Here is a 26,372-nt window from a genome sequence, read left to right as displayed (position 1 = left end):
CTCTCTTCTCAAATAAATAAATAAAATCCTTAAAAAAAATAAAATAAAAAAACTCAAAACAAGTACAATCTGATATGACAAAAAGCAGGGCAGTGGTTTCCTGGGAGCTGAGGTTTGTGGAAAGTAGGGGAGGAGGACTGACCTAGACAGAGTACAAGGGATGGGGTGACAGAAATACTCTACGTCTTCATTTTGGTGGTGGTTTTATGAGTGTATGAACTGTCAGAATATACACACATAATAAAATTTTATTATATATAAACTGAAAAAGTAAATTAAAAGCGAAAACAAAGAAGCAACAATAATCTAGGAATATTCAGACAAAGAACATGGGTAGAGAGAGGACAACGCAACCAAAATCCAACACCCAATTATGATAAATATTCTCAATCTAGCAATAGAAAGCAACTTCTTTAACCGAAAAAGGGCAGCTACAAAAACATGCAACTAACATACTTAATATTGAAAAGTGAATGTTTCCCAAAATAGGAACAAGGTAACAATGTCCATTCTCACTCCATAATCATGACCACACTCAAAGGAGTCTCTGATAGTACTGAATAATACTTCACTGGTGAACGTGCTTTCTTTCTCTCTGAGATGACCATTTCATCCTCCGCTTCCCTTTTTACTTCAAACCTCTTACACTCCCGTCCCTAGCTCACTGAGCTAATAATTTCACCTCATGTTTTATTTTTCACAAGGCAAATCAGCAAACAAACTCTTTCATCGTCCTGCCATCAACCTCTCAAGAAGGTATAGGCCCTCTCCTGGCCATCACTCAAGAGAGGCCAAGTTATCTGGCCAGCTTAGTACTCAACCAGAACTTGGGAGCAATAAACATAGGTCTTAACCTTAACAGGAAACCCTAGACAACTGGTATTTTTTCTGTCAACAACTCCTACAAACAAAAACAGACATGTTCACCCCCTGAAATCTGGCATAATGCCATACTAAGACAAAGATAATTAATCCCCTGCCTTTGGCTCCCCATCTTTGAGAATGGTTCTTGACATTTAAAATGTATAGATGTAAACATTACATTTGGTTTCTGATCAACAAATGTATTAAATAGGAAAAGTAAAACACACGCAAACACAACTTATGCAACTGCATGTATTTGTTCCTTACCTGCTGGTGACGCGTGCTGGGAAAGGTGTACTGAACAGAGTGGGGAGGATAACGACTTTGTTCTGTGCTGAATGCTCCTTGGTTGGGAGGATAACCTGAACTTGACATTATCAGTAAAGAAGTCCTCACCAGGCTGTGAGATCAAGTCCAACAAACAACCATGTTTCTAGGAAACCACCTAAACAGGATGGGAAAAAATAGAATTGATAAGAACTAAAGCACCAGGTGTACTTCTAATAAATTATAACGATAGCTACATAAATAAAACCACAATTACCAGTAAAAGCTTTCTCTCATGTATTTACTTAATATAATACAAGTAATTGGAGTCTGAAAAACATTAACGAGTCATTTCTTGTAGACTTAAAAAACGTTCTTTAATATATCACAAACAACAATATTGGTAGCTATAGAAAGTAAAAAGGTGTATAGACAATCTCAGCATGGGACCTGGCACATGGCAAATGCTCAACAAATGTCCTTTTTGTGGATAAATGTCTGAGAATCAAATGTGATCTGTTACAGAAACAAGTATCTACGGTTCTGGGGTTGTAAAAAGTCAATTGTTAAAAAGATTCAAGAGTATCTATAAGGTAAGCATTTGTGCAGAGGAAATGTTATCTTCATTAAATAATTCTGCCCCCAAAATAACAGCCTAAGAAGACATTCAGGATGAGAAAGCGTTCAAGGAAGAACAAAGTGAGCTTATCACTTCAAGGAAAACAACTGCCAGTATTTGTGAAAATTTGAATTTTGGAAACACTTTTATCTGCTTCCATAAGCTTGACAGCTTCCCCACATTTAAAGACTTTTCTGTCAAGACTGGTCGTGATACTAACAAGTGTGAGTTTTTTGTGTGTGTGTGAGTTTTTGATATTACATGATGAAATATGTCAACATTTGAAATATCTGTGTAATTCAACAAATCAATATTTTCCAAATGACCAATACAGAATGTTATAAAATTATTCATGAGTGTAATATTTATTTAAAGTAGAAGACATTTTACTACAAATAAAGTACAAGACAACCCAATAAATGTTTAATGTGATAGAATATGAAAAGTTCATTGATATGGTTTCAGATCCTACACAGCAATTAACCTTTAAAAAATTGCCACTTGCCCGGACTGGGTGTGGTATCAAAGAATACCTACAATTATCTAAAAAGGCTATTAAAATATCCCTCTCTTTTCCAAATACATATATCTGTATGAGATTAGCTTTTCTTCATAAACTTCAATCAAAACAATATATTGCAAGACTGAATGCAGAAACAGATTTGAGACTAAAGCTATCTTTTTTTAAGCTAGATATCGAAGAGGTTTGCAAAAATGTAAAACAATGCCACTCTTCTCATCAAGTTTTGTTTTATCCTGGAAAACAGTTACTTATCATAAAAAATGTTACTTATATTAGCATATGGTACATTTATATTATTTTTACATGAATTAATGTCTTTAAAATGTCCACTCTAATATCTAATATGGTAAATATCAACATACAGAACCCACATAAGCAAATGCTCTTTGGAGTCCTAAATAATTTTAAGAGTATAAAGGATTCTTGAGACCAAAAAGTTTGATGACCGCTGGCCTAGAGAATTAAGTCATCTTTAGGTTGACTAGCATTAGTGACCTAGAAAGGCCAGTCACACCCAGCTCCATGCACACACTCCTTCTGGAGAATCTGCCCCTAGTTAAGGTGAAGCTTTGACACCATGTTTACATCAAGTGAACTCCCCTAGTGCACAAGGGATGTACCACTTAGATCCCTCGCCAGGAATGTGGAATTGAGAACCTCAGCTACAGGGAACTGAGTCACAAAGTAGCCAGAGTAGGAGTCAAGGTGAGCCAAAGCATGTGCCAGAGAGGTTACAGAGGGAGCAGAGAATGCCAGTCCAGACACAGAATAGAGTAGACATGAAGAGACAAGGGGAGCCAAGAGACCTTGCAGGCCCAGGAGACAAGGCAGCAACTGCCTTGGCTCCTGAATCTTTCCTCCAGGGTCAGTCCCAAGAGAAGCTGCTGAACTCCTTTCCTCGACCTTGGATACTTGTTAAACTACCTACATAGTCTTACAGTAAGTCCTCCTTTACTTAATATAGATGGAGTAGGTTTTTATTTCTTAGAATCGTCAGGGCTTAAGTTAAAACCTAAAATAACCATAAAACTTGGAAAAAACCCAAATGTCATATCCATCAAGTAATAAATAGATAAATGAAATCAGGTATATCCATACAAGGAACATTACTCCACCAAAAAAGAATGAAGTACTGATACACACTGTAACTCGGACAAACCCTGAAAACATTATGCAAAAGTACAAGAAGCCACTCATAAAAGTCCACACTTTGTGTGATTCCTTTCATCTGCAGGTACAGAAGAGGCAAATCTACACGACAGAAAGTAGATTAATGGCTGCTTAGGGACAGCAGGATGGGCACTACTGCGGTAGAATATACGTGAAATTTACCATTTTAGCCATTTTTAAGTGTGTAATTGTGTAGCATCACGTATATTCACATTGTGGTACAACTATCACCACCATTCATCTTCAGAACTTGTTCATCTTCCAGCTAAAATTCCATATCCATCAAACACTCCCACTCCTCCTCCCCTCAGCCCGCAGCAACCACCATTCTAGCTTCCGTCTCCATTAGAGGACTCGGAGGACCTCACAGAAGTGGGATCAAACAGTATCTGTCCTTCTCTGACTGGAGAAGGACAGATACATTTCACTTAGCACAGTATCTCCAAGCTTTATCCATGTGGTAGCATACATGAAAATTACCTACCTTTTTAGGGCTGAATAATAATATCCCATTGTATTGGAGTTTCTTTTTGAGGTGATAAAAATGTTCTAAAATTGACTGTAGTGATGTTTGCACTTATCTCTAAATATACTAAAAACCACTGAATCATATACTTTATTTTTTTTTAAGATTTTATGTATTTGACAGAGAGACACAGCGAGAGAGGGAACACAAGCAGGGGGAGTGGGAGAGGGAGAAGCAGGCTTCCCGCGGAGCAGGGAGCCCGATGCGGGGCTCCATCCCAGGACCCCGGGATCATGACCTGAGCCGAAGGCAGACACTCAGCGACTGAGCCACCCAGGCGCCCCTGAATCATATACTTTAAATGGATGAATTGCATGGTACATGAATTATGTCTTAATAAAGCTGTTTTTAAAAAATTGCCAACCCAAAAACAAACTATACAAAGCAACCACAAGATTTAAAAATGATTGTGCAGGGGCGCCTGGCTGGCTCAGTCAGAAGAGCATGTGACTCTTCATCTCAGGGTTTTGAGTTTGAGCCCCACATTGGGTATGGAGATTACTAAAAAAAAAAAAATTTTTTTTTAACTTAAAAAACCTTAAAATTTTTTTAAAATGAGGGGCGCCTGGGTGGCTCAGTCAGTTAAGCATCTGCCTTTGGCTCAGGTCATGACCCCAGGGTCCTGGAATCAAACCCTGTGCTGGGCTCTCTGCTCACTGGGGAGTCTGAACCTCCCTCTCCTTCCGTCCCTCCCACTGCTCATGCACGTGCACTCTCTCTCTCTCTCTCTCTCAAATAAAATCTTTAAAAAATAAAAATAAAAATGATTGTGCAGCAGTCCAAGTTAACATATGCCACATTTCATGGATTCTAATACCCACATGTGTCCATATCTTAAAAACTCTAAAGTCAATATGTATCCTACAATCAATGGCATTTAATGGTCTAATTAGCAGCACTTTTTCTTTTCTTTTTTTTTTAAAGACTTTGTTTATTTGACACAGAGAGGAGAGAGAGTGAGATAGAGAGCACAAGCAGAGGGAGTGGCAGGCAGAGGGAGAGGGAGAAGCAGGCTTCCCACCGAGCAGGGAGCCCAACACAGGGCTCGATCCCAATCATGACCTGAGCTGAAGGCAGACGCGTAACCGACTGAGCCACCCAGGCGCCGCACTTTTTCTTTAATCTTAGAGGTAAATAACATTATCTTATAAGCAAAGACATCTTTTTGCTGAGATACAGTATTAGAGACTACATGCAATAAGTCTTCGGTTTCTGCCTAAATTTTCCCCTGGAGAGCTCACATTACAGAAATTACTATTTTTTTTCCCTTTAAATTTGTTCCTGGACTCTCAGGATAAAGAAAAAAAAAAAAGTAAGGATACTAATATTCTCAAAGTGATTTCCCATCTGAGGTCCTTTAAAAGAACAGGTAACATTTACAATACTTTCAAAAAGCCTAAAAGAAATACACATATAGGGACTCCTGGCCGCTCAGTTGGTTAAGCATCTGCCTTTGGCTCAGGTCATGATCCCAGGGTCCTGGAATCGAGTCCCACATCAGGCTCCTTGCTCAGCGGGGAGCCTGCTTCTCCCTCTGCCTGCCATTCCCCCCCCCCACTGATTGTGCGTGCTCTCGCTCTCTAATAAACAAAATCTTTAAAAGGAAAAAAAAATACATATATAAACTAAGAACCGAGGACATCCTAAGCACAAACCCAAACACACACACAATAAGACTCATATCTTGAACTTATAAATATATATAAATATAAATAATAATTTATATATTGTTTCGATACAGCAAAGACACCTCCAAACAGCAAACTACAAACTAGAAAAAGTAGGGGTGCCTGGGTGGCTCAGTCGATATAGCATGTGACTCTTGATCTCAGGGTCATGAGTTTAAGCCCCACATTGGATGTAGAGCTTACTTTAAAAAAAAAAAAAGAATATTCATTAAAAAAAAGAAAACTAGAAAAAGTAAAATAGCAAAATTTTGATATAACAAACATATTTGTTTCTTACAAATCAGTAAGGAAAAAATGATCACAACAGAAATATAAGATATGACAGAAATATGGGATTAGCAAAGGAAATAAAATTAATGACATCAACTTCATCAATAATTACAGAAAAATAAAACAAAATCATTTTTCCCAAATTAGCAAAACATTAAAAATAATACCTCGTAATGGTGAAGGTTTGGAGAAAAAAAGCACTCATTTACAGACTACCGGTGTGTATGTAAAATGGGTACGAATCGCTCTCTAAAGAAGGATGGCAATATACACCATGAACCGTGAAAATACACATATCCTCCACTATAGCGATTCCACTTCTACGATTCATTTGATTATTCAATACAGAGATACCCAAAGATGAATGCCTGAGAATGTTCCTCAAGGAACTGTCCTAAACATCCAATACATCAGCTTAGAAAATTGTTCTTTAAAAAGTTTAGCTAATGGGAAATTTTATGTAAAGTATGCCACAAAAAGTCTACATGGGAGAACGCTTTGTTTTTTTTTTTAAGATTTTATTTATTTATTTGAGAGAGAGAATGAGATAGAGAGAGAGCAGGAGAGGGGAGAGGGTCAGAGGGAGAAGCAGACTCCCTGCCGAGCAGGGAGCCCGATGTGGGACTCGATCCCGGGACTCCAGGATCATGACCTGAGCCGAAGGCAGTCGCTTAACCAACTGAGCCACCCAGGCGCCCGAGAACACTTTGTTTTATAAAAGTATGATTTGTATATAACATTTCTACCCAATTTTTCAAGTGTGTCTATCACATCTTCACAAGATTTTAAGACCAAAGGAAGAAATGTCATAAAACCAACAAATATCTACTGAGGAGTACGCTACTACGTACCAACATGGTTCTAAACACTGGCATAGAATGGTGACTGAGATATGCTGTCCTGTTGTGAAGTGACACAGACAATAAATAATCACGAGATAATACGATGACTTGAAGTGCCATAAATAAAACAGGATGGGAGAGAAGGAATAAGGGAGACATTTCTGATGGGGTGATCATAGAAAGCCAATCTCAGGTAGGATGACCCTATGCCCTGATTTCCTGAAACAGATCCAATTTACAGCTATCGTCCCAGTGCAATTATTAATTATGTTCCATTTCCTTCTCAAAACTGTCCCAGTTTGGATAACAAATTATATTCTAAGATGACTTTTGAGCCAAAGCTTGAAAGATGAGAAGGAAGAGCTAGCTACCCTTGAAGAGACAAGAGCAATCCTTGAAGAGGAAACACAGAAGCCCTGAGGGAGAATGGTAGAGGTAGAGGCCAGAGAACGGGCAGGGGGAGATCAGCATGTGGTTTTGCTGGTTCATGTCTTGAAACTGAAATATCTCCCTCTGTATTCTGAATATTAATCCCTTTTCTACCTTTATGTTACAAATACTTTCATCCAGAATTCATAATTTGTTTCACATTTCTGAAGAACTTTTCTACCCCAAAGTAACAAAAAAAAAAAAATACTCTCTACATTCCCCTCTTATACTACTTCAAGGTGTGTGTGTGTGTGTGTGTGTGTGTAGCTCCTTAATCACCTAAATATTTTTTTATCTAAAAACTGGTTAAGGTAGGGAATCTAGATGTATTTTCTTTCTTTTTTTTTTTTAAGATTTTATTTATTTATTCATGAGAGAGAGAGAGGCAGAGGGAGAAGCAGGCTCCCAAGGAGCAGGGAGCCCGATGCGGGACTCGATCCCGGGACCCTGGGATCATGACCTGAGCCGAAGGCAGATGCTTAACCATCTGAGCCACTCAGGCACCCCTAGATGTATTTTCTTTACTGATAGCTAATTATCCCAACAAAACCCTTATTGAACATGTCTATCTTTCCCCGCTGATCTCAAATGCCATCCTATTACAGCCCAGCAATTTTGGTACATACTCTAAAGAAACTCACACACCATACTTACATACAAAAGTATGTACTGCAGCAATGCAATGCACCAGGCCGCACATTAAAACTACCCGGTCAGCATTCCCCTCCTATCCACCTGCCCCTGCTCTAACACATGAGGTTTTTGGTGGTGGTGTTATTTGTTTTGTTTTTGGAAATAGGTATTATATGTATGATTTTAGAGTTTGTAAGAGCACCCACAGAAGACAGAGAGAAAAAATCTTCTCACCCTGGTCCCCCAGCTCCTACCCAGCTGTCCTTCCAGAAGGCAACCAAAGTTACTAAAGTACCCTTTAGAAACATCATACACACACACACACACACACTTCCCTCCCCACATAAATGGTAGCACAGTAGAGATACACTGTTCTATAGCCTTTTATTACTTAATATATCTTTCTCAATATAGCAATCATTCTCATGAGGCTATAAAGAGCTTCTTCATTCTTTCTATTGCTGTAGAGTATTTCACAATGAGTGTTCAGAAATATTTTATAAATGTTTTCCAAGTAATTATGCTCTGCACCCCTAAGAAATGTCTACATGATATGGGGCGCCTGGCTGGCTCAGTCGGTAGAACTTGCAACCCTTAATCTCAGGATTCTAAGTTCGAGCCCCACAGTGTGTGTAGAAATTACTTAAAAATAAAATCTAGGGGCGCCTGGGTGGCTCAGTTGTTAAGCGTCTGCCTTCAGCTCAGGTTATGATCCCAGGGTCCTGGGATCGAGCTCCACATGGGGCTCCCTGCTCAGCAGGGAGCCTGCTTCTCCCTCTCCCTCTACTCTTCCCCCTGCTTGTGTTCCTGCTCTCTCTGTGTCTGTCAAATAAATAAAATCTTTAAAAACTAAAAATAAAAAAATAAAATCTCAAGAAAAACAAATGCTTACATGATCTATCTCTGAGCTCTCCTCCCAACTCAGACATCTTAAGTAAATAAAGCTATAAATGGAATGGAAAGGCAAAAGGAAAGATCTTAGCTCAAGGTCATCCAAATTTTTTCCAACAGTGGTCTACATGATGAGACATCCATGTAATACTGGTGTTGTTTATGTTTGTGTTTTTTTAGTTTTCAGCACTGATGAATCCTGAGTTCAATACCTATATTCAATGTCACTCAAATATGATTTGTCCATGTTCCCCTTTTGTCAGGAATTCTTCATGATATCCTAATTTTGTGATGTGATTTTACTGAAGTTTAACTTGAATATCTCAAAAATAAAACAGAGTCAGGTACTATCAGCCCAACACAGGTGGCAAGAAAACATCAGCAAAATCAGAGATTAGCCCTCGCTGGCACACAGATTTATGGGTCAAAGCAGGCCCTACTCCTGGCCACAAGAGGGGCAGCTTGGAGACCACTATGACTTCCTTCCTCAAAATCTACTCATGAGACACAAAGCAATAGCTGAGAGCAACAGTTGTTTTTGTTTTTTAACCAGACTCTTTCCTTAAACATCTTACGTGGAAGCCAAATGTATTAAAATCCACAGAAGAGAAATACTCCCATTCAGTGGGAATGGGGCCCTTCACAAGCTACCTTTTCAGTCCTCCCACCACCCCCCCATTAAGTCCTGCATTCTACCCTCACTCCAGTCAGAGCTTGCCAAGATACCTCTTTTACAAGAATCCAGTCTAAAGTTAAGGCTGAAGAGGAAAAGACCTTAAGTGGCAGTTTCAAATTTTAAGTTCAGTCCTTAGCACCAAAAATCATTACACCTTAGGGTTAGTTACATTCCTGACTCATGAATTTTTACAGTCAAAGTTTTATGCACAACCCCCTCATAACATAAACATATATAACAGTAATGTAGTATGAGAATATACTAAAACTGGATGCCATTGTTATAAGTGAGAAGAGCACATTTCAGCTGAATTTTTTTTTTTTTAAGTGGGAGAGGGAGAGAGAGAATCTTAAGCAGGTTCCATGTTCAGCTCAGGGCCTGATGTGGCGCCCAAACACACAACCGAGATCATGACCTGAGCCGAAATCAGGAGTCATACGCTTAACTGAGTAAGCCACCCAGGCACCCCACATTTCATCGGAATTTTATAAATAACCCCCAAACTAGCTTCCTCTGTTTTGTAAACAGGCAATAAAATATAGTAAAATGAAATTGGTCTACTTAAATTCCTTTTTGAATCTTCCCATATTAAAGTAAAGAAGATACACATCAATTTACTCAACAGGAATCTTCTCTTGCAAAAAAATTTCAAATATAATCCCCCCCCCCCAAAAAAAGAATCCAATTCCCTCTCACCAGGAACTCCTGGCTTTTGGCCTACAATCTTTGCATAACCAAAATGTACTTGGACAGGTTTTCAAGGTGGCCTAAGCTATCTTGGAAAAAAATAGCTAAAAATATACTTCACTGTGGCAGGACTGCAAATACCTCTTCAGATAAGCAAGAATGAATCCACCCAGGGTCACAACAGAGAAGCCCATATTTTACCAAAGCAGAAAAAGGACCCTACAAAATACACAATTCAATTTTCTTTTAAATGATCAAAGAATAAAACCTTTTGATACAAAAGTACAGGATAGGAGAATGTCTTCTGTGATACTGCAGATGACAAAATACTAGTTACTAACCTGAGACAGATCAGGTCACACCAATTCTCATAAAGCAGCCCAGCTCTAGTCCAAATCCTGAAGTATTTTAAGCAAGGAGAGGCTAAGGACCACCCCTCTGGGTTATCCCAGCTACCTAAGACTCTCCAGAATGGCCATGACTTAAAGCGGACCTCCTGCGGCGCCTGGGTGGCTTTGTCAGTTAAGCGTCTGCCTTCGGCTCGGGTCATGATCCCGGGGTCCTGGGATGGAGCCCCACGTTGGGCTCCCTGCTCAAGCGGGAAGCCTGCTTCTCCCTCTCCCTTTGCCCCCACCCCCCATTCGTGTTCTTTCTCTCCCGATCTCTCTCAATTAAATAAAATCTTTTTAAAAAAAGAGAAAAAGAAGGCAGGCCTCCTGAGCCCATCTCAGAGGCCAGTCTCGAGCAGAGACCCTAGAAATCACCTAAGTGGATTCCGTAATTTGTATGAGGTCAGAGAGGTGTTGAACTCAGGACTAAAATTTCTCCTATAAAACTCAAGCATTCTTCCCTTAAACAAACAAACAAACAAACAAACAAACAAAGGAGCTACTCTGGCGGAATGCCATTGACAAAGTATTTATTTTACTTCAGGCCCTTTTGAACATCTCACTTAGAAAACAGATGAATGGGAGCTAAAGAAATAAGGCCTTTCAGGTTCAACTATCTCACCCTCAATCAAATCTGATATTGAACGAAACACATTAATAAGGGCATAACTATTTGATTAATCAAAGAATACAGGCATTCAATAAATAACTCTTCAACTTAGGGGGAAAAAATGCTGCTTTCACCCTACATAAAGTGAGAAACGAGAAGTTTCCCAAGACAGCAATAGTAGACAACAATGCACCTGAGAACTCTGGTACAGCTGCACCATATTGAACTAATTCTCTGAGCAATAGTCACTCCAGCAACTATAAGAAATGAATATATTGCAGAATTAATCGATAGGCCAATAACTACAAAGAATAATTTTTAAAGTTACCATTTAGTGAGCCTTTGTTATATACTAGGCAGTATACTAAGAGCTTGGCCTGCAAGGAGCTCACCTAAAATATTAGTTCCATTATTATCCCTAATTAAGGCTTTTGAGAGCCTGAGTAACTCCCCCAAGGTAATTTTGTTTAAACTCAGAGACAGATCTCTTAAAGATCATATGGTGCTGTCTCCCCTTTGACCCACTAACAGAGACTGCTAAAGGTTATGAAGCAAAATAAAACAGGCTACTGAACAGACTATTTCTAAGGCATACACCACAATAAGGTAGAAAAAAAGCAACTGACTTAAAATGTACTGAATTATATACAAAAAACAAAGCCACCAGATGCCTGTGAGGGCAGGGACCATCTCTGTTTTGCTCCCATGGCCTGCCCAGCACCTAACAGTGCTTAGCTCTCAATAACACCCATTCCAATAGCAAGTTCTGTTCTTCCTTCCACGTGCCCACCCCAAGCCTCCCATGCTTCTCCATCTCCACTACCCCCATCCTCACCTCTTGCTACAAAAAACCTCCTAACTGGACTTCCCACGTCAGTACTTCTCTCTACTCAAAAAGCTGTACGATCTTTTTAAACCATAAATCAGAACGTGTCACTCTTCTGCTTAAGACTCCCCAGGGGGCTACCATGCACTTCACATAAAATCCCAACTACTCACTATGGCCCACAAGGCCCCCACCTGATCTGGCCTGCTTCCTCTCCAGATTGCTCATAGGCCCCAGCAACATGAGCTTCCTCTCAGTCCCTTCATCCTGCGCCAGGACCCGCCTTGCCTCAGGCCTTTGTCCTTCTTTACTCTCTGCCTGGAATGCTCTTCCTGGCTCATTTAAGTGGCTGACTCCTCATCAAACTTAGCATTTCAGGTCAAATGTCATCTCCTCAGAAAGGCCTTTCCCAACCACCTATATAAGGTGGGCTCCCATCAGTTACTCTCAACCACATAAGCCTTTTTTTCTCTTTAAATTAATCTCAACCTGAAATGGATTTGTTTGTTTTACTTCATTATACTGTCCTCCCCCACTAGAATATAAACTCTGTTGATTCCCTACCATATTTTTTGAACAAAGGGAGTAAGAGGGGCGCCTGGGTGGTTCAGTCGTTAAGCATGTGCCTTCGGCTCAGGTCATGATCCCAGGGTCCTGCGATCAAGCCCCGCATCAGGCTCCCTGCTCCGCAGAGAGCCTGTTTCTCCCTCTCCCTCTACTGCTCCCCCTGCTTGTGCTCTCTCTGTCAAATAAAATCTTAAAAAGAAAGGAAGAAATGGATAGGCCTTATTTGAAAAGTTTGAAAACCTACCGAAGAACGTAAAAAAGTCTATTTGAACTAAAGGAGAGGAAGTACATAAAGTCAGTCTTCCAAAATTAACCTATAAATTTGGTATTTCTAATCAATATTCAGTATTCCCCATAAACATCTCAGCAAGATGTCTTACTGAGCTTCACAGAATAATTCTAAAGTTCATCTGGGAGAATACATGGACCAGAATTATCAAAATCTGAAAAAAAAAGTAATGAACAAGAGACAAACCCTATCAGCATTAAAATTATAAAACAGGAGCGCCTGGGTGACACAGTCAGGTAAGCATCCAACTTGGTTTCACCTCAGGTCATTGTGAGATCAAGCCCCACGTCGGGCTCCGCTTTCAGCGGGGAGTCCACTCAGAGTTCTCTCTCCCTCTTCCTCTGCCTGCCCCCCCCACATGCACCCTCCACACTCTCTCTCTCACTGAAATAAGTAAATCTTTTTAAAAAATAAGTAAATAAATAAAATTATAAAACAACAGCAATTTAAAGGATATAAGATCAAGAACATAATAAATTAGAAACAGTTCCAAACATATTTAGTAAATGACATAAGTTGCAAATCTAATCAGTGGGGCAAAAGATGAATTATTCACTAAATGGTGCTCACACAACTGGCTAACTATCTGGAGGAGAAAACATGCACACATATATTCCCCCAAAATATATCTCTACCTCACTTCTTACACTGGAAATAAATTCCATATGGATCAAAAAAATTAGAAGTGAAAAAATAGGAAAGAAAAGAAAAAAATGAAAGTTCAATTAAAATCTGGGCAGTTCTTTGTCTAAAAAATACAAAAAGGCATTATGGTCAAAAGTCTTCCTCTCACTTATATGCCTCAGTCACTCAGTTCTTACAACAACCAACGTTACCAGTTTCTTGGGTTTCATTTCAGAAACATCCTCTAACATACAAGCAAATAAGTATACATTATTTTTCCTCTTTAAAACAAGCAGTAGCATGCTATACAATAACATTCCTCACGTTACTTTTTTAGTTTAATAGATGGGTGAATATTTTAAATTTTAGAGTGAAGAAGTCTTTCTAAGTAGAGCATGAAACCCAGAAGCCATATATGGACTACTAATGAAGACAGCTAACATTTATTATTTACTTACTATGTGTCAGACACTGTGCTAAATGTTATTTTACATTATCTCCAATCTAAAAATAAGCAAACTTGGGGCGCCTGGGTGGCTCAGTCGGTTAAGCGTCTGCCTTCTGCTCAGGTCATGATCCCAGTGTCCCAGGATTGAGTCCTGCATCGGGCTCCTTGCTCAGCGGGGAGCCTGCTTCTCCCTCTGCCTTCCGCTCCCCCTGCTTGTGCTCTGTCTGACAAATAAATAAAATCTTTTTTAAAAAATAATAATTTAAAAAATAAGGAAAGTACTGCTTAGAGAGGTTAGGTAATGTGCCCAAGGTCACACAGAGAGCACAGAGCAGGACTGGGTATATCTGACTACATAATAACACAAAAGAGGGGCTCCTGGGTGGCTCAGTTGGTTAAGTGTCTGACTCTTGATTTTGGCTCAGGTCGTGATCTCAGGATCATGAGATCAAGCCTGAGACTCCGTGTGCTGAGCGTGGAGCCTGCTTAAGATTCTCTCTCCCTCTGCCCCTCCCCCTACCTCGCTCTGTGTCTCTTTCTCTCTCAAAAGCAAACACACAGAAGAATAGCTGGGGGTGGGGAGTGTGCATATGTTTGAAAAAAGTGAATACCTTAAAATATAAAAAACTCTTCAGATCAATCTGAAAAAGACCAAAAACTCCATCAAAAAATAACCAAAGGCAGGCAATTTATTAAAGAAATACAACTCCCCTCATAAAAAAATTCCAAACTCAGTAGTAATTGATAAAAGCCAATCAGAATCACTTCCACCACCACCACCACCACCCCCCCACCCCCCCCACCCCCCATCCCCCCACCCCCGCTTCTTAAATTGTCAAAATGTTTTAATTTGTAACATCCAGTACTGGCCAGGGTTTGGGGCTTACTGATACACTTGTATCAATATCTTTCCAAACCTCCACTGTTCAGGTAACAGCAACTCCACTTCTGGAATCTATCCTACAAAACTGCTTGCGCAAGTACACAAAATACACACAAATATTTCACCTCAGCTTTGTTTTTCTGAAAAAACAAAACAAGACAAAAAAAAACACTAGTAGCCATAAACTGATTAAACAAATCATGGTATTTTCATAAACAGAATACTATGTGGCCATTAATGACAGAAATAACTCTAAATATACCAACATGGAACAGTAGTACATAAAAGAACAATATATTATGATCCTGTAATACAGGAAATTACACACACCAAAAAAAAAAATCTGAAAGAATACGCAACACTTAGATTACATCTAGGAAGTGGTACTTTCAACTTCTTTATATACTTCTATATTGCACTTCTGTAAAACAACATATTATAATAGATGAAAGACAAAGATTCTAAAATAACACATCCTCCTTCACTCATTAAAATGGTTGTGTGTGATGATACAGCAACTTCTCCCACCCCTGCCCTCCTCCTCTGTTCAGTTCCCTCCTCCCCATTCTTCCCCCCCCTTCCCCCCGACACATGAACACCCACACACACATAGAGTTAATGGACTATATACTCCCTACATCTGGTATATTTATACTGTGCATATTTTAGGCTGTAACTCCTAGAAAGCACAAGTTTTGGTTTCATTCCAATACATAAAAGTTATTGTAATTCAAAACTGAATTAAAAGAACCTAATCAAAAGTAACACAAAGTTAAACGTCTCCTGTTCAAAGACATGATGATTACAATTTAAAACAAATATTTCCAAGTTATACAAATCTATATGCTATCACCAAAGGAAATGAACTGCCTAAAACAAATTACTCTGACTCTGAACTGTCCAGGACAACAAAAATGTCAAGAAGAGTCTGTCAGTTAAATAGAAGTATGGGGGGAGGGGGGCAGAGGGAGGTGAACTGTAACCAGAAAGGTGACCCTCAAAGCAAAACTAAGTGTCAAATTTTCCTAGAAAAATATAACCTCAACTTATTCTGGTTTGATATCAGTTTATTCATATATAACCAAACAAACAAAAAAAAACCAGCCCAAGTTTTATTCCTCAAATAGACACAGCGTGGGGGGAATCAAAATACTTTGGTCACCTTGACTTTTCATTTGCTCTTGACTAGTCTACTTAAAGATTTAATTTTTGATATTAAAACTAAACAGTACTATTCTTTCAAAGGGAATCCTTCAAAGGTATTCTTCAATAATCCTGTAAACAGGGCGCCTGGGTGGCTCAGTTGGTTTAAGCCTCAGGTCATGATCCCGGAGTCCTGGGACAGAGTCCCGCATCGGGCATCGGGCTCCCTGCTCGCAGGGAGTCTGCTTCTCCCTCTGACCCTACTCCTTCTTGTGCTCTCTCTCACTCTCTCTCTCTCTCTCTCTCTCAAATAAATAAAATAAAATCTTTTTTAAAAAACACAAAATAAAAAAACAATCCTATAAACAACCTATTCCATATTCTTAATTCACAATTTTTTCTAACCACTGAAACTACTCCAAAATTCCCTGTATATATTAACATATTCTCGTTCTAACATTATCTGAAAATAGTCAGATGAACGAATCCCTTCCTTACTTTCTTTCTCCCTAAAATCCCAGTAAACTGACAAAAAAAATTTTTTTAATGTTTTGATAATTCACGGATTGTCTCTCACTAACACTGGTAAATTTCTGTTTTTAAATTTACATAAACTATTCAAGTTCCCACACATGTATCAATCAGCTTCTTCAACAATGGTACCAAGTAACTCCAGCAGTTAGGTTTTTTATGCATTTAACAAATTTCTAGTACACACTTTCTGGGTATGGTGTTATTCTGGGAGTTGAGGTAGACATGAGATACAGACATGCCCACAATAGGCTTATGGTCTAGCAGAGACTAAATGGACATGTACATAAATAACTATGATATTATAATAGAGGCATAAGTAAAGCATTAAGAACTTCCAAAATGAGAAATACACATCTTTGGAGAAGAGGGAGTAGGAGGGAGACTTCCTGGCTGAAGTAATATATGATTAAACCCTCAAAAAATAGGCAGAATTTAAATGTGGTAGATTTCAGAAGTAAGGCACATTAGGCTAAACAGGCATATTATTTAACAGCCCAAATGGAATAAATATGACATGCTTCAGTACTCATGTGAGGATTTCAGTTGAAAAAGAACAATATGCTTCTTTCTTTAAAATAAATTTTATGGAGGGGCGCCTGGGTGGCTCAGATGGTTAAGCGTCTGCCTTCAGCTCAGGTCATGATCCCAGGGTCCTGGGATCAAGCCCCGCGTCAGGCTCCCTGCTTGGCGGGGAGCCTGCTTCTCCCTCTCCCTCTGCTGTTCCCCTTGCTTGTGCTCTCTCGCTCTATCAAATAAATAAATAAAATCTTTAAAAATAAAAATATAAAAATAAACTTTATGGCATAAATACCTATAGAAAACTAATACTACATGTGCACTTTCAACATAACCTTAAGAATACAGTCCATATTCACACTATTTATCTAAGCTTTTATTTAACTACTGAAGTCCCTCATACTTTAAAAAAAAAAAAAAAAAAATCCAGAAGATTGAAAGTAAGTGAAGCAAGGGGTGTCTGGGTGGCTCAGTCGGTTAAGCGTCTGCCTTCAGCTCAGGTCATGATCTCTGGGTCCTGGGATCCAGCCCCTGCATCGGACTCCCTACTGGGTGGGGAGCCTGCTTCTCCCTCTCCCTCTGCCCCTCCACCCTCCTGCTTGTACTCGCTCTATCTCTATCGCTCTAAATAAAATCTTAAAAAAAAAGAAAGGAAGGAAGAAAGAGAAAGAAAGCAGGAAAAGCAAACAATAGCTAATTTATAAAGTAATTTAACCTGTTTGGGTCTCAGAAGTTCCTGTCGACATATTACAATTTCTATTACTGTAATACTTAAATTCCATGAACTATCACTAGGTCCAGATAACCTCAAAGACATTTTTGTTTAAGAAGATATTCATCACAGGGGCGCCTGGGTGGCTCAGTTGGTTACGCGACTGCCTTCAGCTCAGGTCATGATCCTGGAGTCCCAGGATCCAGTCCCGCATCGGGCTCCCTGCTCAGCAGGGAGTCTGCTTCTCCCTCTGACCCTCCCCCCCTCATGTGCTCTCTCTCTCTCTCTCTCTCTCTCTCTCTCTCTCTCTTTCTCTCTCTCTCAAATAAATAAATAAAATCTTTTTAAAAAGAAACATTAAAAAAAGATATTCATCACAGATTAAAAATTAAGCAAACCAAATAATTCCCAGTGATCATATTATTGATGTAGATCAATACTAATTTTTTTCAAACTATATTTTCATTGAGGAAAATTTAAAGTTAAGATAAACCCAATACCTAAGCTGAATAAGTAATCTCTCATTCCCCATCCACCCCGATTTTTGTTCTAATTGTCAATCATCACGCTGAATCATCCGATGGATGAGATGGTGTAATGGAATGAGTCCTACACTGGATGTCAGAAGACAAGATTCTACCACTGGCCAATTGAAACAATTTAGGCAAATCACTTCACTTCCGTGACCCTCAGTTTATTCACGAGTAAAGTAAGACTAGATCATCTATGACTCTAGATCCTATAATTCTATAAATCATTAGCATTTTATTTTAACCAGTTTTTGTTTTTGTGTTTTGTTTTGTTTTTTTGCGATCACTTTTAAGTAAAAGTAACAGTAGCACCCACGGAGGAATCGAACTGAAGAACTCCAAAGGAACATTAACATGGCTTTCTATGGTCTCACTTTCAAATGCAAAGAGAACAAACAAACAAAAAAGTATGTTGTATCTGAAGACTATGGTCTTCAGTAATATTTTGACCACACAAGCTTCTCGGGTAGAAAAAATAGTAGAAGAACAGTAAAAATGTTCAAGGAAAACCACCACCACAAGAATACCAAATAAAAAACAGATGCCCTACATAGTTATTGCTACATGACAGAAGCTTTTCATAGCTTTTCAATACTCCTAAGAAGTCCTGACAGAAAAAAAAACAAAATGTTTTCTTTTTTTTTTTTTAAAGATTTTATTTATTTGACAGAGACCGAGATAGCGAGAGCAGGAACACAAGCTGGGTGAGTGGGAGAGGGAGAAGCAGGCTTCCCGCCCAGCAGGGAGCCCGATGCGGGGCTTGATCGCAGGACCCTGGGATCATGACCTGAGCCGAAGGCAGACGCTTAACGACTGAGCCACCCAGGCGCCCCAAGATGTTTTCTTAACCATCAATCTAAATGTACTTCTTGCATCCTCAAACCTGAAAAAGACAAAATATCAGGCAACCTAGAGACTTATTTGTGCACATAATTGATCTGCTCAACTTTATACCTTTACAAGCATTTAGTAATATACCCTGAACATAAAAGGCATGTCACACCAGTTGAACAAGTGAATGAACTACATATGAATCTCTGATCAACAAATAAGTCCATAGAACATCAAAAACTAATGATGTAATGTATGGTGATTAACATAACAATAAAAAACTAAAAATAAAAATAAGTCCATAGAAAATAAACTGTGGGGGCACCTGGGTGGCTCAGTCATTAAGCGTCTGCCTTCAGCTCAGGTCATGATCCCAGGGTCCTGGGATCGAGCCCCGCATCGGGCTCCCTGCACCGCAGGAAGCCTGCTTCTCCCTCTCTCACTTCCCCCTGTGTTCCCTCTCTCACCGTGTCTCTCTCTGGCAAATAAATAAATGAAATCTTAAAAAAAAAAAAAGAAAAGAAAAGAAATTCTGATCAAGCTTTACTACTTCTTTACAAGGTATTCTAGTAAAATGCAACATATGAAGAGAAGAAAGTGAAGTAACTAAGTAGGCTAGACCTCCATTGTTCCCAGGCATCAGGAAGAAACTGAAATTGCAATTGAGACAGATTACAAAATACAATAAAAACTGAGTAACAAAACACACTAAAAAAACTGAGTAACAAATAGCCTGACATTTACCTACATCAATCCCTGGCCTATTCAAAAGCCTTTGCTTCCTACTGCAGTAATGGCAAGAAAATCTCACCACTTCCCAAATTAAAAAAAAAAAAAAAAAAAAGCTTACAAAAACTTGACTATATTTACCTAGCTTTGGAACCAACTTTTACTCAATTAAATTCAAAGAAACATAAGTTATTTTCAAGCATTTTCTTTTAAAAAATTATGTGAGCTGGGCGCCTGGGTGGCTCAGTTGGTTAAGCGACTGCCTTCGGCTCAGGTCATGATCCTGGAGTCCCAGGACCCAGTCCCGCATCGGGCTCCCTGCTCAGCAGGGAGTCTGCTTCTCCCTCTGACCCTCCCCCCTCTCATGTGCGCGCGCTCTCTCTCTCTCTCTCTCTCTCTCTCATTCTCGCTCTCTCAAATAGATAAATAAAATCTTTAAAAAAAAATTATGTGAGCACACCGAACACTTAAGTTTTACTGTCTGATTAAATCCAAAAGGCATTCAGTTACAAATGTATCTTTCTCAGAGGCCATGGAGGGAATCACAGCTAGGGTATGTAACAGGCCTATTCAGGTTAAGTGGTAATGTGAATACATTCTTCTAATTAGAATACAATGTTTATTCCCTCAACAAACATTTGCAGTGTCAATACCCCACACAGAAAATAAAATCCTACCTGGTGTCTTAAACGTAAAGATAAAATCTGAGAAGGGCCTATCCTGATCTCAAGAGATAAAACTGGTTCCTAAATACCTAAATACAAGGTAGAAAGTGTGAATGCCACGGGAGATGTGCAGATAAGCACTTCAGGAGTGCAAAGGAAGTTGTTACTACCTCACAGAAGCATAACCCTTTCTACCTGTTTAAAGCAATTTCATAACTATTAACTCTCTTAGGATCACAGCAGCCAACCCTAGAAGAATGGATGTTTTCCTACTATCATAGATAAGGAAAGGGAAGCACAGAAAGGTTGATCATGTTCCAAAACGTCACTTAGTAAAAGGAAGAATCAGGACTCTTTGTATTGTATTTTCTCTGGGGGAGTAGTTCAACATATGGCAAGCCTTTTGCAAAAGGAAAGAGTATTTTGGTATTCCAAGTAATCCCATCCTTATGTATGTATGTAAGTATGTGCATATTATTTATATATACGTGTGTTAACCTTGATTTCTGTTGACAGGTGTGCTTAAAGCAAGGCAAGGCAACTGTGTACTATAAATACTAAAATAAATAAATAAGCTCCCACCGGATCTAACAGAATAAGCGAATACAAACACTATTTCTTCCTCCAACAACTTGTGTTTACTTCTTTGGTAATTTTTACCCGTTTCTAAATAAGATTCTAAAATTGTTCTATCTGCTCCTGAGCCCAGGCCACTTGGTTCATCCAATAAATATTTTTATGAAAGGGTACATTAAGACATTTTTTTAAACAATTAAAAATTAAATAATGTCAACGGTTCTTCAGTTATGGAAAGGACAGTCCCATGTGACCTATTAGCAGCAGTTATTGATCAAGATATGTTGAACGAACGAATGAATATTTGTAGGCATTTTAAAATCCCGGGCCTGTTGCTCTTGGCTCAGTGTTCTGCCTCTCATCATTGCCTCACCAGGATGCACCCAAGGAACGCAAATTTCAATATTAATTAGGATATGATTAGGGAAGCAAATCTGATGCAGGTGAATACTAATCCCAAAGATCAGAATTACCTACAACACTGCTCTCCAAGGTTAACTCTGTTGAAGTGGCGCCATGGCACGCAACATCAGTAAAAGAAAACTGACGCTTCCTGAGCAAACACTTTTCACAAATACCACTTATTCCCACGTCCACCTCTAAGAACGACTACACCTAATCCAGTCCAATCGAAGAATTCAGTCTGCTCTCCATTAAGACCGCTTTCTCAATTACAGTTTCTCAAATCCTTCTTCCTCTATAAAAGAGAATTCACCGACTTCACCCAGTAAAACACCAATGATGAAAGGCAGGAGGTAGAGGGTTCCGATCTTTGCCATCTCCGCCACTACCCACCCTTCGCCATTACACCCCGAAGTGGTTTGCTTAGAAGGTGAACTAGTTTGCTTTTCACGCACTTGTCCACCGCTGTCACCCTCCCTAAGCCCTTCCACACTCCCGAGACGGCCACCAACTCCGCCCCAGAGTGAGCCCAGGCCCGCCACCTGTGCCGGCCCCACCTGGGCTCCCCCGGCCCTGCCGGTCTCGCTCGGGCGGCCCGCAGGACTCCGCACGCCCCCTCCCCACAGGACACCCGGCCGGCCGCAGCCCATTCTTCCTCCAAACTCCATAAGCCTCTTCCCCTCGCCCAGCCCCAGCTCCCCGCCGCGCCCGAGTCGCCCCGGACGGCCGAGCGGAAGAGGCTGGGCGTCTGCGGCGGGACCGGACCTACCGGGCCCGCGACGCCCCGCGCCGGGCCGAGAAGCCGCTCCCGCGGCCGGCGCTCTGGGAGCCCTCGGAAGCCCCGGAGCGAGCGGGGGGCCCGGAGGCCGGGGCTGCGGGCGCCGGGGCCTACTCACCAGGAGCTGGCGGAGCGTGGTAGCCGGCGCGCCCCCGGGCCTGAGCAGCAGGACGCGGCCCCGGCGCGCGGCCCTACCCCGGGACCTCGCTCGGCGCGGCAAGCGGGGAGCTCACTCCAGCCGCCGCCGCCGCCGCCGCTGCTGCTGCTTCGCCACCTTGGCCGCCATCTTGACTCAACCCCTCTCCCTCCCCCCCGGCTTCGGCGGCCGCCGCTAAGGCGGCTCCGGCGCCGGCTCCTCCTCCTTCCGGAGGGCTGGGAGACCGACTCCCTCCGCTGGCCGAGCGCGGCTCCTACCTCGGCCGAGCTTCCTGGGTCGCCCCGCGCCTGGTCCCCTCGGCTCTCCGCTCAGCCTGGCGGGGGGCGGTCCCCTCGGGCGGAGACGCGCCGTACCCGGCCGGACCCAGCGCCCCGCCATCGCGCACTCGGGCCGCGGCGCCCGCCGCGAGCCCGCCGGCTCCCGCGCGCTCGGGGCCTTCCCCGGGGAGTGGGAAAGGGAAGGACCCGAGGCCTTGCCTCGGGCCCTGCGACCCCTCCGCGGCGCGGCGGCGCCATGGCCGCCGCCTCCTCCAGGCCCGGGCTGCGGGGAGCGAAGTCAGGTCCCCAGTGCTGGGAGCCAGAGGGCTGGCTGCACGTCGACCTACCCGGGATAGTTTCCAGGGCTGCGGCTGTAATTCGCAGCGGGACTTACACTGACATGTCAGGCGTGATGTCGTGATGTCGTTCCTTAATCTAAAGTCAACCGTCGGAGGAGCCCGTGGCTCTCGGCGACTACGAAGTGCGCTCTCTCAGCCTTACCCTTCTAGAGAAATCACTGGACGGTTCCTCGTAACCGCGTGCTTTTCCTTCAGAGGAGCCACCGCTCCACAAGCCAAAATGAAGAAGGAGAAACAAAGTCGGTTCATCCGGATAAGGGGCTAACAAATAATTACGAGGAAGCCTAGGGTTTTAAATAAATGAGTTACAAAATGGTGAATTGAAGAGAGGAGGGAATTCAAGAGAGGGAGGGCAGGTATTTTCAAACGCTTCTTTTTAAACCCATGGCACTGTAAGGACAGGGGCAGAAAGCTGGACGGCAAGGGGTTCGTCCCTGAAATCGAGAAGGCAAAAAGACGTCGTAGAGGTTGCATAGAGAGAGCTAGATAAAGAACGGTTGGGAGGTGTCCTTGTAAAACCACAACAGGAACCCAACGTTCTGAAACCTGGCAAAACGGACTTAAACTCGGAACGCAATTTCCGCGAGTGCAGTTTTCCCGCCGGAGGCTGCGTGTGCGGCAGCCTTCCTCCTGCGCAGGCGCAGTGCCACTTAGGATGGAAGTTGTGGGTTTTCTGTGCTTGGCAGCGGCGATCCTCGCATGGGGCTTCCTCTGGGTTTGGGACTCCTGGGAAAGAATGAAGAGTCAGGAGCCGGCTGGCGTCCCGGGAGATGGAAGCAGGACCCTCCTGGTGATCGCGCACCCCGACGATGAAGCCATGTTCTTTGCTCCCACTGTGCTAGGCTTGGCCCGCCTGAGGCACCGGCTGTCCTTGCTCTGCTTCTCCGCAGGTAGGAGGCTGGAGGCGGGGCGCTGGGAGCTGGGTCTATGATGGGTATTCAGGTGCTAACCTATCTCGGTCGGCTTCTTCCCGAAGGGAAGCTAAGTTTAGGGAGCTAAGTGAGTGCAACGAAGGTCCCTTCTCTGGGCACTTCACGGAGGATGGTGGCCCCAGCCTGTGGGCTGTAGCGGCCAACTTCCCAGGTGGGTAGGGGGACGTCCAAACAATCTAGGTTGTATCGTTCCTGCTCAACCCTTAACATTGTACTACGGAAGGTAGCACAGGACCTTCCTGCTGCTTTTTAGAATCCACTTTCTGCTAGAAAGTTGCATACGCCAAATTGAAGGGAGAGACTCAAGTCATTAGACTAGAAAATAATTTTATAGGTAATTCTAGAGTTCAGTTCCACCAACCTTCAGTGAAGAGGCCTTTCAAAGAGTAAGCCCTCCTTTACCATACAGAAAAGATGGACTGAGAAAACAAAAATTGACCATGATACTGGATTATGGTGATATTTGCTCAACTGTATAAATGTCATTTAACTGTACATAGACAGTGGGTATGTAAAATTATACCTCAATAAAGCTATTTTTAACAAATGCCCATGACCTGTTTTCCCACTTGGTTGTGTGTCATTACAGTTTTTTTTCTACACTGATTTTTTACAGAAATCCCATTTTATATAATTTTACATTTTTCACTGAACATTAGTTTTCATTCATTTTCCAAATATTTATTTGTTTATTATTTTTTTAAAGATTTTATTTATTTGAGAGAGAGAACAAGCGGTGGGGAGGGGCAGAGGGAGAGGGAGAAGCAGACTCCCCTCTGAGCAGAGAGCCCTACAAGGGGCTCTATCCCAGGACCCCAAGATCATGACCATGCGGAAGGCAGACTCTTACCGATTGAGCCACCCAGGTGCCCCTACCAAATATTTATTAAAATTTTATGTATATATGTTAATTAATGAATTTAAATAAATAAATTATAGGTTAAAAATTAATAAAAAGCCACTTTTTAAAGAAAAAAAAGTTATGTGCACTGCACACTACTGGAATGGCCAAAATCCACAGCATTGACAACACCAAATGCTGGTGAGGATGTGAAGGAACAAGAACTCTTACTCATTGATGGTGGGAATGCAAAATGCCTCAGCCACTTAGGGAGACTGTTAATTTGGCAGTTTCTAATAAAAACTAAACATGCTCTTACCAAACCATCCAGCAATCACCCTCCCTGGTATTTACCCAAGGGAGTTGAAAACATGTCCATGCAAAAACCTGTCCCCAGATGTTTATAGCAGCCTTACTCATAATTGCCAAAACTTGAGAGCAACCAAAACACCCTTTTGTTGGTAAATAGATAAATAAGTTGGTACATCCAGATGATAGAATATTATTCAACGCTAAAAAGAGAGGAACTATCAAGCCGTAAAAAAAACATGGAGTAACCTTAAATGCATATCACTAAGTGAAAGAAGCCAGTCTGAAAAGGCCGCATACTGTATCATTCCAACCATATGACATTCCAGAAAAGGCAAAACTATAAAGACAGTAAAAAGATCAGTGGTTGCCAGGGGTTGGGGGGAAAGAAGGATGAATTGAAGGAGCACAGAGGATTCTTCTTCAGCAGTGAAAATGTTCTATGATATTATAATAAGGGATACATGTCTTTGTACATTTGTCCGAACCCTCAAACTGTACACCACCAAGAGTGAACCCTAATGTAAACTATGGACTTTGGGTGGTTATGATGTGTTGGTGTAGGTTCATCCATTATAACATGTACCACTCTCATGGGGGATGTTGATAATGAGAAAGGCTATGCATGTATAGGGACAAGGAAATCTCCATACCTTCCCCTCAATTTTGCTGTGAACCTAAAACTGCTCTAAAAAGCATAATTTTAATTAAAAACACTTTGTAATTTAAAAAATTATATGCTAGTCCTTATACTATACCCTAGGAATAAAATAGTGAAAACAAGATAGATTAGGATCATGTCCTTGTGAAACATAAGGTAAGCATTTACTCCTGTTAATAAGAACTAGATAATAACAGCCTTTGTTTGTTTGTTTCAAGTTTTTATTTAAATTCTGGTTAATTAACATATAGTGTAACACTGGTTTCAGGATAATGGCCTTTTAAATGGTTTCGTAGAGATAAACCTTAATTTAGTCATCCCTTTATTGTATGTATATTTAGAGTTTTTTTTTCCAGTTTATCACTATTACAGATAACAGTGAACGTCTTTATGTATTTCATATTATTTCATTAGGACTGATTTCTAAATTTGGCTGTTTTTAAGGCTGTGCATGCAAATCAAATTTCCCAAAACATACCAATTTATATTCTCACTGACAGGTAGTGAGAGTATCTCCCTCAATATAGCACACTCTCTAGCACACACTAGTATTTTTTTTTCTTTTTTTTAAAGATTTTATTTATTTATTTGAGAGAGAGAGAGAATGAGAGATAGAGAGCACGAGAGGGAAGAGGGTCAGAGGGAGAAGCAGACTCCCTGCTGAGCAGGGAGCCCGATGCGGGACTCGATCCCGGGACTCCAGGATCATGACCTGAGCC

The 26,372-nt window shown here is 41.2% G+C and overlaps 2 protein-coding genes across 29 annotated transcripts in view; one reads left to right on the top strand and one right to left on the bottom strand.

Moving 5' to 3' along the window:
- NCOR1 (nuclear receptor corepressor 1) overlaps positions 1 to 22,964 on the bottom strand; it is a 152,794-nt gene extending 129,830 nt beyond the window's left edge. For 18 of the 20 annotated variants that reach the window (XM_025863928.2, XM_025863921.2, XM_073881767.1 and 15 more), the window contains exons 1-2: positions 22,256 to 22,442; positions 1,132 to 1,309 (exon numbers count right to left, since the gene is read on the bottom strand). In XM_025863928.2, coding sequence (XP_025719713.2) covers positions 1,132 to 1,239 — 108 coding nt within the window. In that variant the 5' untranslated portion in view covers positions 1,240 to 1,309; positions 22,256 to 22,442. Of the gene's footprint in view, positions 1 to 1,131; positions 1,310 to 22,255; positions 22,443 to 22,551; positions 22,568 to 22,945 lie in introns of those variants that run through there. The other 2 variants (XM_025863922.2, XM_073881764.1) reach the window with 2 other exon arrangements.
- The window catches only part of PIGL (phosphatidylinositol glycan anchor biosynthesis class L), a 123,553-nt gene continuing 119,797 nt past the window's right edge, over positions 22,617 to 26,372 (top strand). For 6 of the 9 annotated variants that reach the window (XM_073881780.1, XM_073881779.1, XM_073881785.1 and 3 more), the window contains exon 1: positions 22,617 to 23,800. In XM_073881780.1, coding sequence (XP_073737881.1) covers positions 23,566 to 23,800 — 235 coding nt within the window. In that variant the 5' untranslated portion in view covers positions 22,617 to 23,565. The remainder of the gene's footprint in view (positions 23,801 to 26,372) is intronic. The other 3 variants (XM_073881781.1, XM_025863937.2, XM_025863936.2) reach the window with 3 other exon arrangements.

This window comes from Callorhinus ursinus, unplaced genomic scaffold, assembly GCF_003265705.2.
Source record: "Callorhinus ursinus isolate GAN/ISIS: 27379988/994484 unplaced genomic scaffold, GSC_fseal_2.0 scaffold43, whole genome shotgun sequence".
NCBI classification, from domain to species: Eukaryota; Metazoa; Chordata; class Mammalia; order Carnivora; family Otariidae; genus Callorhinus; species Callorhinus ursinus.
The sequence above is the reverse complement of the archived record's forward strand: the minus strand, read 5'-3'. Positions and strand labels throughout refer to the sequence as shown.